Source organism: Haliaeetus leucocephalus, unplaced genomic scaffold (assembly GCF_000737465.1).
Source record: "Haliaeetus leucocephalus isolate CR32 unplaced genomic scaffold, Haliaeetus_leucocephalus-4.0 Scaffold636, whole genome shotgun sequence".
Classification (NCBI taxonomy): Eukaryota; Metazoa; Chordata; class Aves; order Accipitriformes; family Accipitridae; genus Haliaeetus; species Haliaeetus leucocephalus.
Window position 1 is genome coordinate 558,114 of NW_010973072.1, and position 19,652 is coordinate 577,765.

The 19,652-nt window shown below is 44.2% G+C and overlaps 1 protein-coding gene across 8 annotated transcripts in view; it reads left to right on the plus strand.

Annotated features, from left to right (window-relative positions):
* LOC104838580 (putative RNA-binding protein Luc7-like 1) overlaps window positions 1-19,652 on the plus strand; it is a 47,025-nt gene that overhangs the window by 6,219 nt on the left and 21,154 nt on the right. Inside the window, exons 1-11 of one of the 8 annotated variants that reach the window (XM_010578384.1) lie at window positions 108-215; window positions 505-575; window positions 1,678-1,772; window positions 6,721-6,819; window positions 7,502-7,612; window positions 8,251-8,394; window positions 8,828-9,004; window positions 9,851-9,939; window positions 14,355-14,384; window positions 15,334-15,498; window positions 18,021-19,622. In XM_010578384.1, coding sequence (XP_010576686.1) covers window positions 6,724-6,819; window positions 7,502-7,612; window positions 8,251-8,394; window positions 8,828-9,004; window positions 9,851-9,939; window positions 14,355-14,384; window positions 15,334-15,498; window positions 18,021-18,162 — 954 coding nt within the window. In that variant the 5' untranslated portion in view covers window positions 108-215; window positions 505-575; window positions 1,678-1,772; window positions 6,721-6,723 and the 3' untranslated portion in view covers window positions 18,163-19,622. Of the gene's footprint in view, window positions 1-107; window positions 216-504; window positions 576-595; window positions 1,773-4,723; window positions 5,433-6,720; window positions 6,820-7,501; window positions 7,613-8,250; window positions 8,395-8,827; window positions 9,005-9,850; window positions 9,940-14,354; window positions 14,385-15,333; window positions 15,499-16,563; window positions 16,626-18,020; window positions 19,623-19,652 lie in introns of those variants that run through there. The other 7 variants (XM_010578382.1, XM_010578385.1, XM_010578380.1 and 4 more) reach the window with 7 other exon arrangements.

Consider the following 19,652-nt stretch of genomic DNA (forward strand, 5'->3'; position numbering starts at 1 on the left):
TCGCCGCGCTTCGGTGCGGCCTAGCGAGCTCGGCGCAGGGAGCCCGGTAGGGGTAGGCCTGCCCGGCGGAGGAGCCCGCCTCGGCCCTGGCCCTAGAAAGCGCCCGGCGTGGCCCAGCCGCGGGAGGAGCCTGCCGCTCCGGGCCCCGGCTGCCGCAGAGAGGTTTTAGGGAAAGCTCCGTGCCCAGGCCACGCCGTGCGTACAGAGGCATGTAGGTAGGTGTGCCTGCAGGAGCCGGCCGTTGTAGTTTGTTGTCCAAGAAAAGAAATGTGACAGCCTGTGCAAAATATGTTCTCGCTGCGGTTTGTACCTCCCTTCTGCGACTTGCTGAGTACTTAAATTCCTTTTGGCACGTTAGCAGGGCTGTTCAGGTACTTTGCACTTTGTTTCGTAAGTGAATAAGTGCTTTTCTTTCTTTGTGTATTGAGTTGCTATTGAATTGCTTCCCATATTTTTATTTCATACAAACTGAACAATTGTGGCCCCTCTATTTTATTTATAAAGGTTCAGTGTATCTTTGCCTGCCTACATCAATCTGCAAGGGAGTTGCAGAAAAGCCTCATGTTCATCGAGCCGTGAGTCACAACCAATTTTTAAAGCTGTTATAACAAAAAAAAAAAAAAGTGTTTGCTTTTTTTTCACAAGTAACTTTAAAAGTGTAGCTTAGAAAGAAAAAAAAAAAAAAAACATTTTCAGTAGACACAACATTATTCCTGGATGCTTGCGAATCCTAAACTATATTCATACTTTAGTGTTACACATACCTGTGTCATATACACAGATGAGCTTTAAAATTGTCACATACCATTACCACTTTGCCTTTACTTTTATGTATCATTCCCCTGACTTCCTTACTGCAGGTGTGGGCAAGAAAACTTTTCCTTTAAAACTTTTCAACAGTGGGCATAAAATTCTGCAGCTGAGGTCTTGAAGAATGCAGATGGGTATAGTATATGTTGGAGCTCGCAGTGTGTATTGACTAACTTTGTTTCTTTTTTTATTTTTTATTTTTTTGCTTTTCTGATATTGTCTTGTTTAAGTGGCTCCTGAGTGTAAAATGTCTTCTGAGGGTGGGACGTGGGTGGGAAGCACGCTTCGTGTTCCAGGCCAAGACCTACAAGATTCGTCTTTGGACGGCCTTGGAAAGCACACTGCATATTTGGTTTTCAAACCAAATGGACCGATGTCTTAATTATCAGATGAGCAAATAGCAATCGCCTATAAAAACTGTCCAGCACAGCCCTGTTTTGTGATTCATAGCCCTCTGATAGCGTGGGTTTCAGTACCTCCTGCCCCTTCCTCACAGTAAAAAAGGGGGGTGGGGGGTGGGGGAAAGAAAGAAAAGGTTTTGGCTGCGAGCCAGATTGTCTGTCTCCTTTTTTCTCTTCTGGCTGTGCTGTCTCTTTATATGGATGACAGGCCTTGGACGTTACTTGGCTCGCCAACACTGTGTTTAACATGGTGTACTGGATGAATAAATGCTAAAATAATGTTTGTTGCCAATTATAAGTGTTCCAGAATATCCTGTTACCCTCTAAGCTTTTTTCGAGTAATTTTGGGGAGCAGGAACACCAAGTATTTTAATCTGCATATTGAGGCGAAATGATCATACCATCATCTTTGTTCTCTTATCAGTATTCTAATGTCTCCTTATTTAAAACCACAAATGAATTTCAGGAGATGAAACCAGACAAAGGGTGAAGTTTACAGACGATCGTGTTTGCAAGAGCCACCTTCTGGATTGCTGTCCGCATGATATCCTGGCTGGAACAGTAAGTATATCCTCTGTAATAAGGAATTCTGGTGAGGCAGACATTGGTACAGCTCTTCAGGGCTCATCTATGCATCGTAGGTAACTCCTAGGAGAGGTCAGACTTGCTGTGCCCAAGGAGTGATCACAATTTTAATTTCAGCTTCTGTGACCTGTTTATGGAACCGCTGAAATCAGGAGCGCTTAGGATTTGCTTGCAATGGTTTTTCTCTCACAATCCTACGTGAAGTTGCAAGATTATTTCTCTGTTATCTGTTTGAGATGGTTAGGGCCTGAAACTTGTCCCATGGAGGTCGCAAGATCGTAGCTAGCCTGCTGTCCTGGGCGCTCTAGTTCACTGTTGCATCTTCAGGTTAGCAAGTTTTTTCTTGCCAGCTGCAGTAATCCTTAGAGCTTTTCAGTCTCCTCTCTCAACCCATGTGATATTCTCCTGATGGAACGGCAGCTTTTTCATCATTACTGGTTGGCGTGCTAATGGCGGGTTACAGCTCAGGCCAACTTTGTGTTTTAGAGTTGGTTGGTCTAAGCAGTGTCACTCTGCTTGACTGGTTTGAAACAGTTGAGTCAGCTCCTTCGCTGCCACCCTCTGGGGACAGAGCTGGCCAATTTTCAAAGGTTTGGCTCACATGCTCTCTGAGAGCAAAAGGTGATGTGGGCTTTTAACAGTGAGATCTTGCAAAGTAAGTATTCAATTTAGGCACCCAGATGAAAGATGCGGTCCGACTTTCGAAAGAAAACAGTGCATGTCTTGTGCAGTTGTTGCTGTATTAGAGAATTGCAGGATGGAGATGAATATAGATGTTTGAAATCCATCTTTACCCTCACTGTTTGACACTATATACTGTGGCGATTCACATTGTCCATCCACTTAAACAGATTGTTTAAAGATAACTGTCGTTATTTATAGCCCTTCCTGCTGCTATTTCAAGAGCTGAGTTTGACACAGTGGGATACCAACAAAGCGGAGGGCTGGCACTCCTTCCTCTGTCTGTGTCGCTGTGATAAAGACTCTGTGGCAGCAGTAGTATAAAGAGCTTTAGCAAAAGCTGCCTTGGCTTGAGCGCTTAAACTTTAGCTTCTCAATGGCTGCTATTGCAGAATGAGGTTGGAAGAGTTGAGTACCAATCTCTATATATCTCTGTATTTATTTTTTATTAATTTGAATCTCAGATGTATTTTCTAGCAATCGCTCCATCAGCCTCCCTATCACCTCACTTCTGTTTCAGAATTTATAGCTGCTTAAATCACCTTCTGCCCACCTCCATCCTTTGTGCAGGTCACTATGCTTAGTGTATGTTTTTTGATACGAGATTCTACAACAGTTTTTTGTGGCACAAATGGTGTTTTGAAGATTCAGGCTGCCTTCTACCTCTTCTGGCACATTTCCAGGAAGAAGGTAAATGGTGAGTTGAAGGGGTTGAATTAAGTGATGTGCATGGCTGTTGGAGCTAGTGCCCAAGCACAGAGGAAGTCTAAGGTGTTCAGGTGCATTGTGAGTCTCCTGGGGCAGAGAAGCACGTTCAGAAATCTGTTTCTCTTGCTTCTGCTGTTACTTGTCTGCACTGAGTCTGTCTCTTCCCTCTTGCTGTGGAATTTCTGCTCAGAAATCTCACACAGGAGCAGGAAGGAAGACTGCTTCTGAAGATGATCTTGTGGATCACTGAGGTAGTCTTGTGGTGGCCTTTAAGAGGCTGTGGAGCTCTCTACACTGCTGTCAGCGGGTTCTTGGGGGCAAGAAAAAGTATTGGTGCCACAGATCTGTGCTGAAAGAACATGTGATGTCTGGAAGAGGAACAGCATCTCAGCTGTCAGCGCTACCAGTGCAGAATGAAACTTAACTGGAACGTGCACGCTTTCCTCGTGATCTCAGGTTCACTGACATTTTACAGTGGTCCATTAAGGAAAGAGCTTTGTGGGTGAATCAGCCTCAGCTGGATGGGTTAGCGTCCATCTCTGGATGTGTATTATTGCAGAAATCAGGACGTTGGATCTTTTTTTGAAATTTCCAACAGATGCTCCAAGCCTTCTGGTGCTGGTTATGTTGCGTACTCCCCCCGAAGGCACTGTTGTTGCTGCATCCTTCATGCGTGCAGATATTCCTTAGTGGGAGGCTGATTGGAGACGAGCAGGAAGCTGGATCCTTTGGGTCGCTGTGCTAAGTGAAATGTGATGGAGTCCCATTCACTGACCTTCAGGTGCAGGGTAAGAGAAGGAGTCCAGACTGTAAGTAAAGCTCTGGAATACTCCTCAGAGCTGCAGAAGGCATGCTGATGTTTGCTTTGTTTAGGTGCACCAATGTTCTTGGTCATAAGAGCCTTTGGCCCCAGAAACTTGTCTAAACTTGTCACTAAATAAGCTACAATGGTTCTCTTTTTGGTCTCCATGGGGGAGGAGGAAAATTCCAGGAGAACACAAGTTAGTTTAGTATGCCTATGTGCTGTTATCAGGGGACTTATCTAGATTGTTAGTGGCCTGCACCCAGTCAGCTCTGCAGCTAATGGTAAGCATATTTCTGTCAGTGGAAGTACTGCAGCACATTCAGAGATGGCATCAGCTGGTAATCCTCCTGAATTTTAGCACCACTAATAAGTTGAAAGATGAGGCTGAAAGCTGCCCAGGTAGAGCATAGCTTGGAAATTACATTCAGGGAATTTATTGTGTCCCCCACTGGGAGTTATGAGTGAGCTGAAATCTGTAGTTTGCAGAATTGTTTTGTGGGGGTCTCTGCTTTCCTTTTTTACTTGGGTGAAACTCTGTAGCTCTGATTACTATTAAAGAGCCTTCCTCATGGAAATAGACTTTCTGGTGAGTTAGCAGTTTAGTGGAGATCATAGGAGATACCTCAAAATGTGGATTGCTCAGCAAATGTGAGCAGGACTAATTAGCACTGGCATCTAAATGTATTAAATATTTGTGTGTGTTTGGGGGGGAGGGTGTTAAATCTTTACTCAGGCTCTGCTGGTTACCTGTCTCATATAAACCAGCCATGAGCGTTGACTGGAGGAAGTCACGATCACTGCTGTAAAGGGTGAGTATTTGATGACAGGCCTCCCTGAGACAAGAGGATTCTTTGAGACAGAAGGGCTAGTGGTCTTACCTCAAGTGAGCAATACCTGTGAAAATCTCCTTGCACCTAGATCATCTCCAAGGACATGGAGGAAGACTTGAGGTTTGTATGCTGGTGAGACCTGAATGTTCTCCTCCAGAGGAAGAGGTTGAGGGATTCATTGCCTTTTAACAAACAGGGAGAGGAATATGGAGCACACTGTTGGCTCTTCTGAAGTTGTGGGCTGGAGCCCCTTCTCGGAATTGAAGCTAGTGGCTCAGCTTGGAAGAAGAGTTCAGATAAGAATACTTATGATGTGTGACAGTCGCATCTAATATTGTTATTTTCTCCCTATATTGGAAAGGGATCTCAGTAGAATAGCCGTAAGAATAAAGATTTAAGTTGCATCATGGAAAGTTCTTTTTGTGGTAAAATAACAGTAGCTCGCTAGCATTCTTTGAAGAGGCTTGCCTGAAGATGAACATGATCAAGCTTTGAAAGTACCGGACGCTTTTTTTTGTAGGCATTAAATTTCTACCATTAGAGAGCTCAGCAGGACTGTTCTGGATACAGCGTCTGTTTCTGTAGCCTGCTGCCTGAGGCCTCCTGTTTCTGGTAAATCTGAGCAAAATGAGGAAGACTAAATAGTGGCAAGTCATCCGGAATTGTTTTCTTTGTTTAAAAAAGAAACGCTAATAACACAAGTAGCTGCTGTGAAACCCAGAGCATTACCTGGTGGAGCTTGCTTTAGTTGCTTCATTCTAAACACGTCCATTGCTGCTGTCTGAGTGCATTGTTTCACACAGGTGTCCCTGGCACCCCCAGCTCTAGTTTGTGATGTTCCGCAGGGATTCTGTGTTGATCCTGATTTAGATGTATTTAGCTTTTTCTGCAGTTCAGTGAGTTGACACCTGTTGTGCTGGGTTCATGGGACTGGTGGTGACTGGGAAAGAAGAGGATGGCTGGCCATGACCTGTACCATGCCATTCGTACTGTGCCTCACATTTAGATGTTTTATTATTTTGTCTTTCAAAATGTCATATTCTTTTTCTATTTTAAGAATAAGAGAAATGTTCTCTGTTACATATTGATAATGTCGAAATGCAATTTCCATGTTTTGAGAGCATAATTAACTTTGGTTCATGTGGCTGTTAACTGCTAGGTTGGGGAAAAATAACAAATTTAAATAGCATCAACTGCAATGGGAGTGAAGGGCAGCATGCAAGTCAGAGCTTTCTGGGAAGTGAGATGGTCTCAAGAAGTCTCTCACTAGATGGGCTTATGCGTAGGAATTAGCTTTGCTGGGCAGGTTTTAAAATTCCAGGCAGCAGCTGAATGTGGGAAGGGGCTAGCTGTGCAATTATGAGTCTGTTGTTGCTGAGTGTGGGTTTGTGCTTTTCTACCGGCCATCGCCCTTACTCCCTTAAGTCCACTTGTTCTTGACAGGAAACATTCTGTCTGTGTTCTATGATTTGGTATCTTTTGGTATCTTACTAGGGCTTGTCCTGACACAGATGTGCTTTTTCCAGATGATGTTTAAACAGGGTACAAAGCTGTATAAAAGGAGGCATTTGGAGTTAGTGCCCATTGAAGGAGTTGCTGCTGCAGCGTGCTGCGCCTTCCTAGCTCCCAGCAATTTCTAAGGCTGTGCTGTGACCTAGAGCACGAGTAGGGCTGGACTTAATGCATTTGGGGTGTTTTAGTGTTGTTCCAGGAACACCTAAAAGAGGGGTTCTAGCAAGCATGTTCTTCTGGCTAGTTCTGTTACTGACAGGTTAAGAGGAAGCTCTTCTTCCTAAAGAAGCTGCGTTTTGATATGATACAGTTGGCAAGAGTTAAGTATCTGCTGCTTGTTTCCATAATGGAGGGTTCTTACGTTGATTTTCTTTTTTCTTTTCAACAGCGAATGGACCTGGGAGAATGTACAAAGATCCATGACTTGGCACTGCGAGCAGATTATGAGATTGCAAGTAAAGAGAGAGATCTGTTTTTTGAGCTGGATGTGAGTACAAAGTTACTTTTGTGGAAACTGCCTCATGAAGTTATTTGACTGAACAGCAGAACTCAGTGGGCATTTCAGCTAGCCATGTTATTTGATGTGTTATCTAACAAGAATGTACAGCCCCTTCCCCTTCCTGAATGCCAGCTTGATTGCTGACTTGAAATTGTAGAAGTAATTACGGCCCTTGCAACCCCATTAGCCCAGCTAGCTGGGAGGCTCCTCCGACATTCCTTGCATCCCACACCTGCTGCTCTGTACCAGGTCATTGTAACCTGGTGGCCTGTCCCAGAAGGAGATTTGACATTAAAAGCTCTGTGGTTTCACTCTTGCCAGATTTAGCTTTCTATAATGGAACAAATCAAGTGGAAGAACAATTCTGTCTTCCCTTTTCATGTTATTCCAGTGCTTTTGTCTTTGCACCTGTTGCTCATGCATTGAAAGTTCCAGTGCAAAGCAGTCTTCGTGTGAGCATCCTGTTCTGTGTCTGAGTAAAGGGACTGTGTCAGGTTCCAGATGGATGACAGCCTTAAGGGCAGGGATCAAATTTTACTTTTTCTTGAGGCATCTGTTCTTGTGGTTGATTGTGCATTATACAGGGATTGTACCAGCTAGCTGTTGGCTGTCAAACCTAGATCTGGCATGGAGAGTACCCTTATTCACAATTCTTTGTCTGAACATGCAGGCAATGGATCACCTGGAATCCTTCATCGCAGAGTGTGATAGGAGAACAGAGCTGGCCAAGAAACGCCTGGCTGAGACACAGGAAGAGATCAGTGCCGAAGTGTCTGCAAAGGTATTGTCCTCTCATTAAACATTTGTTCTGCAAGTCTGTGTGAGAGCACTGCTGCTGTGTTGTCTCTGACACCATTAATTAAAGGCTTTGTGGATTCCAGCCATCCTCCTCAAATGCTGCTCTGGCCATTCTTGTGACAAACTTACTGGTTCAGAGGGCCATAGTAGCATAAAACATGAACTCTAAAATAGGTTGCTTTAGCATGGCAATAAAGCATATTGGTTTCCCACCATACTATTCAGTGTTAATGTAATAGCTTAGAATAGTATATGCATCCCATGACTGTTGTCTTTTCACTTAGTGCTCATGGAGTTTCCTTTTGGGGAACTTGCTTCATGGGAACAATACAAAGCATTACTGAAGCTGTCCTGCAAGCCAGAAATGTGCCACTGTTTGTGGCAGAACTGATGATGTCCCCTCCATGTCCAGTTTCTCTCTTTGCTATGTGTCTGTGACTGCATTGCCTGTACTTGGCCCACAAATCCCTTTTTGTTGGGACTCCTTTGACTTTCGGAGATTTATGGTCCGCTTCCAACAACTGCTTTTATTAAGTGATATTTTTTAGAGAAAAAGGAAAGGTCATCCTGCAAGCTTTAGCAAGTATTTTTGTCTTGTTAAAAGCACACTATTCTCTTTAGGCAGAGAAAGTACACGAGCTGAATGAAGACATTGGAAAACTCCTAGCTAAAGCTGAACAGCTGGGAGCTGAAGGAAATGTTGATGAGTCTCAAAAGATCCTGATGGAAGTGGAGAAAGTCCGAGCAAAAAAGAAAGAGGCAGAGGTATGGCGTTGGTTCTCCTATGAATTGTAATAGCGGACTGGGCTAGGCTGAGTACATGACAAACAGCTGGGTGGTTCCTACCTCCTTTCCAATGTTGCCAGCACCTTTTTCAGTTTCAGCCATGTGCCAGCAAGCAGTTGGCAGTGTACTGTGGTAGATGAAGAAAAGCTTTTTAGAAACTTTTATCTAGTGAAGAGAGCTGACTGGGGCGGGAAAGTATTTGTCCTCTGAAATATTTGGTCACTAGTCACTGCAGGGATAGGCTGTCAGGTTAGCTGTGCTTGCAGAGCGTTTTGTATGGCACCTCCTTTATATTGAGGGTGTTTTTTTGATTCTTGAAAGTGGCAGTGCAGTTCTTTGCAGGGATTTCCCTGGAGGGTTGTGACTATGCAAGGGTTTCCTGACATTTGCATGGTTTTTTGCCTCCCTTTAGGAAGAATACCGAAATTCAATGCCTGCATCCAGTTTCCAGCAGCAGAAACTCCGTGTGTGTGAAGTCTGTTCAGCATATCTGGGTCTCCATGACAACGACCGCCGTCTCGCTGACCACTTTGGAGGCAAATTACACTTGGGTTTCATTCAGATTCGTGAGAAACTGGATCAGCTGAGGGTAATCCTCCCTGTTTTAAACCTTCTCCTTTTAGTTTTGAAGACATTCAACACTTCCATTAAATTAATACAGAATTCTTTGCAGAGTGCTTGTAAAAGCCCAGAAATTTCTGATTGCAGAATCCCTGAAACTTCTGGTGGAGGTTTGCATGTAGCCTCATCTTGGGTTCTGTTCTGTAATTTCTGGGTAACTAAATATGTACCCTCAGAATGAGTCAAACCGGATCACTGCTGTCATTTATTCCATAGAACATTGGTATAGTTGCCTGTATTTTTCTCATTAATCTGGCTGAAATTTGTCACTCTGGGTTTTTTGACTTTGGGACCTCTTAACGAAATGCTTGAACTGAAGTTTCACATAGTGCTGTCAGTGAAAAAGGCCTTCAGTAGCTAAAGTGATTAGAAGTTTTCTGAAATGGTTTGTACTGGAGTTATGGTACTGGCCTTGCTTGCAAACAGAGACCTCTAGCCTGCTCGAGTAAGAGTTGTGATTCCTGTGCCCTATTCCTTAGGCAGTATATTGAGGTCAGTGCCTCGATTTGATCATTAGCGCAAGGCCAGAGCACTGTTTCATTGTGTGTTGTGTACACTCATGGTGAGACAGTCCTTGCCTCAAAGCTTATGGGCTTGTCTCTTAGAGCACAAGCACTCGAAGCGGAGTAGGGAGTGGCATTTCTTGCACTGATGTATGTTAGTGAAGTTGTGAGGAAAATGAGAACCTCGGTAGAGATCTTGACTAGCACATAAAAATGCAGTGAAACGGTTCTTTGTCTTACTGTTGGAATAGTCTCCCTGCAGATCTCTCTGACCTGTTACTGTATGGCTGAAATGCGGACTTTTTTTCCAGAAAACAGTGGCAGAAAAGCAAGAGAAGAGAAACCAGGATCGTTTGAGACGGAGAGAGGAGAGGGAACGAGAGGAGAGAATGGGCAGACGGTAAGTGGAAGCTGATAACTGGCTCATGAAGTTGGTTTTGAAATAGTCTGATTTCTTGTATCTGAGCATTGCAGGAAAGCAGCATCTGCTGCTGGAGTAGCTGTTGGATGTGCTCTGGATGCTGTGTGAGCACCTTGGCATTCAGTTAAATATGAAAACAAATACCCCAAAACCCCCACCTTAGAGTGATTTTATGTGTGTTGTTTTAACCTCCATTGTGTATCTGAAACATGTGAGTCCCTATATTTGGGAATCTGAATAAAATGCCCTCATCCAATGCATCTGAGTGGGAAAGTTTAAGATGAGTGAGGGCTAGGTCTGCTCAAAAGGCAGTAGTCGTGCAAAAATTCCCTGGACAGCCTTCCTCTCTTCTAGGCTAGGAGATGACAACAGAATGGAGCTGGTATCTGTGAGGCAGATGGTGGGCTGCCTGTCTTGCTCCAAAACTTTTCTGCAATAACACTGAGGTGCTTTTGGCACAGGTTTGGAAAACACTTCCTAGGGGATCTGAGGGATCCCAAGGAGTGGCTGCTTTTGGTGGTTGTGGCCATATGTGTCACCTTCTGCTCATATATGTATAATCCTTGAGCAGTGGGAGTGGCTGCAACGTTGGTATTCTCAGGACAAGCTCTTCTGCATCTTGCCAGCTGAACTGGAAAAACTATTGCTTCTGTACTTGAACCGAACAGGCGTCTTATGTGCAAACAGCTCAGTTAAACAGCCTGGTGTGGAGAGGGTAGTTATTTGCAGTGGTCAGGCAGAGGAAGTGGCTGAGTAGGAATGCTGTTCTCATTGTCACAGCATCTCCCCAGTTAACCTCATGTGTTTCTCATACTTCTTGTGTCAAAAAAACCAACCTTGCTGCCTGTGCTCTTCTTGACCCTCAGTGTTAACTGAAGAGTGTTTCAGCCATCCGTGTTTGAGGCATATGAGACAAGTAACTGCAGTATGCTCTAAGATGGTACTGGCTTCTGGGTATACATTGCTGGAAACATTAGCAAATAAATACCAGAATCAAAGCAGCTTTGTTTTCTGTGGTCTGCAGCTTGGTGATTTTGGTGTATTGTGAAGATGTAAGCCCCAAATTGTTATGCATTCTCCAGTTAGGGTGTTTTATGTGGGTTTTCTCTGTGGATTGCATGGTGCCAGTTCGTGCTGCAGCTTTCTCCTGAACAGCAGCACTTTATGTAGAGCGTCACAACTTTCTGGCATCCATGCAAGACTGTCAGTAATGCAGTTGTATTTGGGAGCTGGAGAATCTGGAACTGGCAGATGAGCGCAGGAGTTAATCAAAAGGGACTGCTATTGCAGTTATGACATAGCATGCTGTTGCTATCGTCAGAAAGATGGAAATGAAACAAGAAGTGTCTTCACATGCAGCTGCTTCATGGCAGGCTCTTTCAGACCCACAGTAGGACCATATCTAACCTGGACTCAGTGTGTCTGTCTCCATGGTGCCTCTTCTTCCTGGAGGTCCTTTCTGCATGAAAATTGCTCAAGAGAGTTGCCTTCAGGAAGAGTCCTCTGGATCTCTTAGTTGGTCTGCATCTCCCCAAATGCTGATTTTCTTCCTCCTGTGGTTTTGTTTTTGTGGGTTGTTAAAAAAAACCAACCAAACCCCAAACCCTCAGTTGTTGAGAACTAAGGAACCTCCTGTGTTCAGAGGTAGTCCATATATGGATGCATCTGATGAGGGGGTTTGAAGATGGATTTTGAATGTTTTATTTAATGCTTTAAATGTGAAGAGTTTAAGAACTGCATTGAGTTGGCCTGAAGTCTGAGTTCTTGCTGGTTCCCCATGTGGCACTACTTAGATACTGTGGCCAGACTTTGCTCTCTCTCTGTATGGAGGCATCTGTATGCTCCTCTGTTCAGATACCGAAGAAAAACTTGTTGTGAAGGAGCCAAGAGTGTTATACAGAGGAGGTCAAATTATTTGCCTCTCCAAAATGAGAACTTAACCCAAAGAAGGAAAGTAGTTTTCCCAGTGGACACTCAGTGTCAGAACTGAGATTAGAGCCCAGATTTCTTGATTTCTCAGCACCTTACCTGCTGGGAGCTGTGCAACACCATGCTTACAGGAGCATTTTTCCATCAAAAAACTAATTGGTGACTTCTGCCTTTCAGTCTGACTCTCTTAACTAGAGCTTGATACTTTAAGGAACCATAGAAAACATGTTTCCTTCCTAAGTCTTCTTGTCATATCTTCATATGTGACATCTTCATGGTGTTATTGAGGAAGAGAAAGAGTACTGCTTGACTGAGAAGTCTTTGGTGACTTACCGGCACTGTGACATACTATGGAAACCTGTAGATTCACTTGTGAAAATCTGCCTCTCACAGGCTTTATTAGTTTGTCAACTAAACTGTGATTTACACATAGGAATGAGTGGGCTGGGTTGTCACCTCTAGTGGTAAATAAACACAAGACCTTTGTTTGGTATTGCTGGTGACTGCGGGCTACCCAGTAATCTCTTAAGACTGAAATTCTGTGGAGAGGTGGCATGCTTGGAAGTGCAGACCTCAGTATTTGCTTCCAGAGTACACCAGCAAACAAGTTTAGGTGGAGTTGCCAAATGGATTTCCTTTGTATTAAGTTGGACAAAACACAGGTTATGAAACTCAGCGTATAGCCTCTGTGATGCAGGGACAAAAAAGAGGAAGAAAATAAATATGCTCAGCCTCTTGCTTGTCTGGACAGCAGTATTCTACTGTCTCCTGCTGTATACTGATTCAGGCTAGTAAGGAAAGTGCTGTTTTGTTGGATGCTTCCTGAATTCTGAAGTCTAGCGCTAGGGAGTGATTATCAGGAGTTTATTATGCATACTCCTGCTCAGATCATAGGCATGGAAGGGCAGCCAGGCTTCTCAGGGGATGTAGAAGGTCTTTGTGTGGATGTGTGCACCGGTGATCCAGAATAAAGTTATCAGGAGGAAAAGAACATTAAGAACTTGGAGTAATTACAACCACCAAAAAAATTCAGCTGCCTGCCAGGCATCTACAGGAGGTTCTGCTGCTCTTTCAGTTCTGTTACATGAAAAAGGAGGTGTGTATTGCCTTGCTCTCCTGGTTTATCAGCTTTTCCTTCATCTGATTGTCTACTGTATTGCCTTGGAGCATGTTTCATTTGCCTGACTCCAAGTTCAGCTCCACCTTGTTTACGGTCCTTCTACCTGAATTCCTTTCTAAATTTTGGGATTTTTTTCTTTCTACTGTGATTAAACAATCCCATTTCATTGTGAAGGAATATCAGTGCACATTGATTCTCTTAATCTTGTCTTATCCAGGTATGGTTTTAAATGATATTATTAAAATAGATGTTTCTCCATTGCTTTTTAAAATTTTGTCTGTGCATAGCTTTCAGCCGCATCTCCTGTTACAGTGCCAGAATAGCTCTGTGACTGTGTAACTGGAACATCCCCTGTGAGTCGTATGCAGTGGGGAGACGGGAGCAGTTACGAGAGTGAGTCTCTTAAGTCACTAAACAGGGAGACTGGCCACTCCTCAATTAAAGCAAAAAGAGACCGTTCAGACAACGTGTGACGTTTTGGTGTAAGTTGGCTCTGAAACGTGGCCATAGAGAAAGAGGGAGAGCGTATCTTTCACATGGAGTGGTACTTTAACTGATGCTGAGTAATGGTGCTTCAGACGTTGAAAGAATTGTGACATTGTTATTTACAGGCTGTCAAAAGCTTAATGCTTACAGCTTTAAGCTGAGAGAGCCGCACATGAGCTCTGAAGCCATGGAAATGTGAGGAAGAATAGTGAGGCTTGGATGATTATTCTCAAGTGGCTTTAAGTCCGAGATGAAGGATTTTCAGTATATCAGTTACTTTTCAGTAGTAGTTCTTCCCTTGTGTCTGTTTCCCCTTTTTTTTTCTAGCTCATCTTTCCCAAACAGGGGAAAAAAGTCATTGATGCAAATTTTCTTCTAATGTTTGTTAAATAAATACAATGAGTGAGAAAATGTTGTTTTCTCTTTATTAAAATCCTTTTAATGTGCAACTAACTCAAAGGAACCAAAATCAGAAAACTGTCAACTTCTTGAAAATGTTAGAGTTGATCTAGTTGAAGTTAGAGTATACAACAAATATGCACAGCAAATGTGAAGTCAGAAAGGTTAGTTGTGGGGCTTTATTAACAGAGACTGAATTGGTTTGTAGACCTTTCTGTTCTGATGGGAAGCTCTGCATGTAGAAACTAGTGTTTCTATGGAGTTCTTCAGTTTTTGACAAATTCTCCCTGCCCCCCAAATTGAGTCTAATTAAATGTTTTAATGGCAAGCTTTTTTTTTAACTGACAGATTACTTGGGGTATTGTTGTGTTCTGGTGAAGACCTGCCAGGTTGGATGGGTGGTTCTGTTGAAAACCCACTGGCTATATCATACTTTCTTTTGCTTAACTCTCCTTTCTAGGTCTGGATCAAGAAATAGAGATCGTCGAAGGTGAGTGCACAGTTCTACAGTTCTCCCAAATATATATTTGTGTTTCTATCTAGCTCCTGAGGTTTTTCCTGGATCTCACAAATGGAGTTCACTCAGTGCTCCAGTCTCTTTGTTTTGCTCTCTGAAAGAAATGGGAACTACTGCTTGGGCACCTCAGTGGTGCTGTGCAACTTATTGTCACTCGTTGGGCTAGAAATCAGATGCTGGCTAGCCTGGTCAGGACAGAGGGTGCTGTGCACTGCAGAGTATGAGTCTAAGAATGTACTTGATGCCTCTTTCAATAAATGTGTAATATACTTTCATAGTTTTAATGTCTGAAATACATCTGTTACATATATAATACCTCAGATGTAAAAATACAGAGATTCAAGATTAAAGCCCCCCACATCTCTGTGAAAAGCTTGCCTTAACGGTATGACAGCATTCTGTCATCATGTACCTGGAGATCTTCCTGTCTACTGCTTCCCATATACATTGGCATCCTTTGTTTTGCTTTTAGAGCAGATTGAACCAAGTCGGCTTCTAAAGTGCAGTACTTTCACAAGGGAGTCTCCCTTTTGGCAGACTGCCATATGGGTTATGGTAATTTCACATGCCCCTTACTTTGGCCTCTCTTCTACTTATACAGGTCTCACCTTGAGTGAGGCATGGTTGATAAGCTCTGCTCTAGGCATCGGCACATGCTTACATTAACGGTGGGAGCTTTATATAAAAGCTTCCAAGCAAATTGAATTTCCCCATTGGCATTTTGTTGGTAGCATGAGGCCCAGGAGGGAGATGCCCACCCTGTGGGTGATGTGCCTTCTGTGTTGGCATGGGTGTGGCTGGCAGGGGTGGGTGCTGGTGCTCTGGATATTTGTTACTCAGGAATATTTGAGATGGGCTCAGGTACGCAGATCTGATGTACTGGCCCTTCTCCTGAGCCTGATGCAATCTGTGTCCTCTTCAGATCACGGTCTCGGGATAGGAGGCGAAGACGCTCGAGATCAGCTTCCCGTGAACGGCGGAAGTCTCGCTCCCGGTCCCGAGACCGACACAGACGCCACCGGAGCCGTTCCCGCAGCCATAGCAGAGGTCACCGACGGGGGTCCAGAGACAGGAGTTCAAAACACAAGTATGTATTCCTGACATGAGTGCTTCTGGAAAGGGGAGTCCTTGGCATCACAGTGAGCCTCCCCAGTCCCTTAGAGCAAGCAGGAGTATGAACGATTTCTCAAGTTAGCAGCTGCAGTGTCCCGTACCAGCTCCTGGGCCAAAGCAGGATTTCCCAGTGGCCATTTGTAGATGGCCTCACATGCAAGCAGTAGGGTAGTAACTGTACAGCGAGATCCCAGCTTGAGAGGAGAGTCTAGGAGATAGAACTGGTTTCTTGATTTGCACTGCTGAGCCTTGAGAAATTGCTGGTTTTCTTGTACAAGAAACAGCACAAAGGCCTGCTTAAGCTAACTGAGCCCCCCTGGCCTGTAAAAGCCAAGTAACTGAGAGGCAGTTTTGATGTTACATTTCTATGGTTACCTTCTGCTTCCCAGGTTCTTTCTCTCAGTGCTGGCGTGGGGAAGGAAGTGTATGATTTGGGATCTGGGGGAAGTCTTCTGTTAGAAGGCTGCTCAAGAGAGAGAGAATTGCTTAGGAATCTGCAGTGGAGGGAGGGGAAAAGGCAGCCAAGAGGAGGAGTATACCATTCTCCTGTCATGGAGGAGAAGTTCTGTAGTCTGAAGAAAGGCTTTAAGTCTCTTCTGAAACTCAGCAAAACACTGTATTGGAGGAAGGATAAGGCAAGCATATGTAGGAGTATTAGAAAAATTGAAAGGAATCATTGTGTTTCCTTACAGCACTTTTAAGCCCAGGAGCAAGTCTATCGCCAGGTGCTTGCAGAAGTTAGATCTGGCTTTTTTTAAATGCTCCTAATTAATAGGGGAGTGCTTTAGCACTGTCTTACCCAATTAGGCACCACCACTTGAGTACAATTCTAGAAACAAATCTACCATTGTGTGTCTTGTGTCCCTTTAGCTAAGGGGTAAGAACAGGTTTTAAAGATTCCTGATGAAGGGGAGGGAAATAATGGTCTGAAAAAATAAGTCTGTTAATAATTGAGGGGGGTGTGTAAATACTGTTGATTCTCCAATGGCTGAGATACTAAAGTCCTTTTTTAAATCTGTCTTGAACATGAAAAATAAAGAAAAGAAGTTTGGACAATTAGGAAGTGAGGAAGACCCTGTAATAACTATTACTAAAGAGCAGGTAAGGGATTACTTCGAAAACCTTGAACACATTCAAATTAGCCAATCGAGATTGTAGGGGGATTGGCTAGCTGACATACTTGCGCAAAATTACTGAGAACTGGGGAGAAACCAGGATCAGCTTAAGAAAATAAAACAAAACCAAGAGAACAAACAGAAAACCCCTGTTCCCTGAAAGAGTGTAGCTTCTGTTTTCACCTTGAGAATTAATGAAACCTGCATTGAGGTTCTGCTGGTCTGAGGTGTCACTTGTATAAAGAAATGGAGAGCCTGCCACAAGATCTGGAGGTCTTGGGGTAGGAGGACTATGGGCAGGAAGCATTGTTGTGGGAACAGGGAGAGGGTTAATCTCATCAGACAGACTCTTGTTATCATCTGGTTAAATGACACAATTTAATGAAAATTAAATGGCTCATGATACAGAGGCTGTAAGGTTTTAATGCATCAATTGTGCAGTATTTCCAGAGCTTACAATTGACACAAATGAAAGCTGGAACCTCTAAGGTACCTGCCAGGTCCTTTCATTGTGACTGTAAAGACAAACCTGCGTACTGAGTCCTAGAGTAAAATGTGCTGGCTCTGCAGGGTCTGTGAAAGCCTCTGCCTAGTTCTAAAGGGGTGTGGGCCGCTAGAGCTCATTCAGGATCAGCACCTTTTGAAGGCTGCCAGTCGATAAGCTGGCATGAATCATACAGGAAAACAGCCTTTTCAGATTGGACCTAACATGAAGCCTTTTGCTTAATTCTGTGTGGGCTGATAGAGTGAAGCAGTGCTGAAAATCTGTAGCTGTCATTTGGGCAGGCTGTGAAAAGATTCGCCTGTGTTGTGGGCTGAGAATATAAATCTGTATCATCCTGACTTTGAACCCAGGATGCTGCCAAGGACAGCGCTTGTCAGGATGCAAAGGAAAAAGCCCAGGGCTGAGCGAGCATTTGAGTCCAAAGAATACAGTTGGTATTTAAAGCAGTTGAGCAGAAAGTCACTAACTTAGAGCATAATGAAAAATTAGTCTAGAAGACACAACAGAGCTGAGTGATAGACGAGAAAGAAATTGCAGGCACTTCAGTATGGCCCGGTAAACTAATAAGGGGCCCAGGGAAGACCTCAGAGAGCCTCTGTGGTAACAGGTTGAAAGGATCGCTCCAAGGAGAGAGTAACAAAGGCTGCGCTGTGCACTTGGTGCTGCAAAACTGGTGTTCTCATACATAAAGCTCGGAGAGGGCCCAGAGTTGCTGTCTTGAGGACGCCACTCCCAACGTCGCAGTACCTAGGCACATTTCTGTAAGAAACTTGTGTTACGCCACAGCCCTGTTAGGGAAAGATGTTGTCGTTTTGTGCATATTTGAAAATTCTTTTAGTTGTGAAGCTTATAGCGATGGTTTACTTTGTACTTCAGATCTTCTAGAGATCGATCTTCAAGAGAAAAGTCACGAGACAGAGAGAGAAAAGAGAAGAGCTCTTCTGAGAGACGGCACGAGAGCACAAATGGCAAATCTCGTTCCAAGAGATCAGAAGAGAGAGAAGCTGGCGAGATCTGAACTCAAACGATCTGTGTTGCACTGTAAATAGTCTGATAAACATTCTACACAAAGCCTAAATTTCCCATTTATATTTACTGAATACAACTCATCTTTTGTAGTTTGGAATTTTTATTGTTTGGCAGATAGCTGTGAGTTTGTAGAGACACAGAGTTACGTACTGTTTAACAGGATTTTGTTTTAGTAGGAATAAATAAATCTGGACGGATCGTTTTCAATTCAGGCCAATGGCTGACACGCTGTGTTTGTCCTGACCCAGCGAACACGGCAGTCAGGGGCAGCGCTGTGGTCGGAGACCTGAGCTGCTGTGATGTTTGTAATGCTTCAGCCCTTTCCAAAAGATCTACCTGACCCTTTGTGAGCACACCAGTAGCGCTGGTTCTCACTTAATTAATTTTTCCTTCTGTTTATATCTGTTAAAAGAAATTCAGAAGTGTGGGTTTTTTTCCTTTTAGCGCTTAGCCACCTCATTTTTATGTCTCCAGCATTTGAGAGTTGCTTCACGATTCCAGCTGAGTCAAGACAGACAAAATTTGGCCCTGATCTGCGTATTTCGAAAGCTGTTCATCTTTGTGAGGATGATCAAATTGGCTGGAGCACATTTCTAAGATGGGCTCAAGTCTGGTTTTAGTACCTTAGCAGATCAGATAGCGGGTGTAAACACAACAGTGGAAAATCTGGACTGATTTCTTCTGTAGAGGAGTACAGCCACAGCTAGCCTGCCTATTTACTGTGCACTCTGGAGTCAGAGCTTCCTCTGTGGAGTTTTCTGACTTGTGAAAAAAAAAAAAAAAAAAGCGTTAGTGTATGTTTTTTAAAAGGCCAGTCAGGCAGAAGGTGGCCGAGTAGCAGAGGTGACTCGGGATGGAGTGAAATCCAGGGGCAAGGCGAGGAAAGAAGTCGCCTGTGTTGGTGCACACTGCTTCTCCTGGGACTGAGGCACCAGCTGTGTCCTAACACGTGTGGGAGGAATTTGCATATTGTAACTAGCTTATTTGTAACTAGGTTTATTTTACACTAGGGGAGGAAGGCCGCCTTGCTGTGCCAGCCACAGTCGAGACCCCGAGGATCGGTATTTTGTGAGAGTTGTGTGAGTAAAGCCCTCACCGCCCACAGAGCTGGGCGAGAGCCTGGCCGCTGCTCGTTAGCTCGGCGAGGCAGGTATCTTTAATTAAAGACGGCTTGCTCCTAACGGTTCCGGGCGGCGGCGGCGGCAGCAGGAAGGTGTCTGTAAATGCTGTTTTAAGGCCGTGTGTCCGGTGGCGGCGGAGGGTCGGGCGGGCGTTTCTCCCCATCGAGGCTCCGATAAGCTGCTTAACGGTTTCGGTTTCCCTGCGGCCCTCCCGGCGCCCCCTCGGTGTTAGTCCTTAGTGCATGCGACCCCCTTCCCTGTCCGTTTTTACAACTAATTCCGCGGTTTCACGTATTGTTTTTGTAACCTCCGTGTCGGGTGAGGGAGAGCGGGGCCCGGGGGGGGGCGGCGGGGCGGG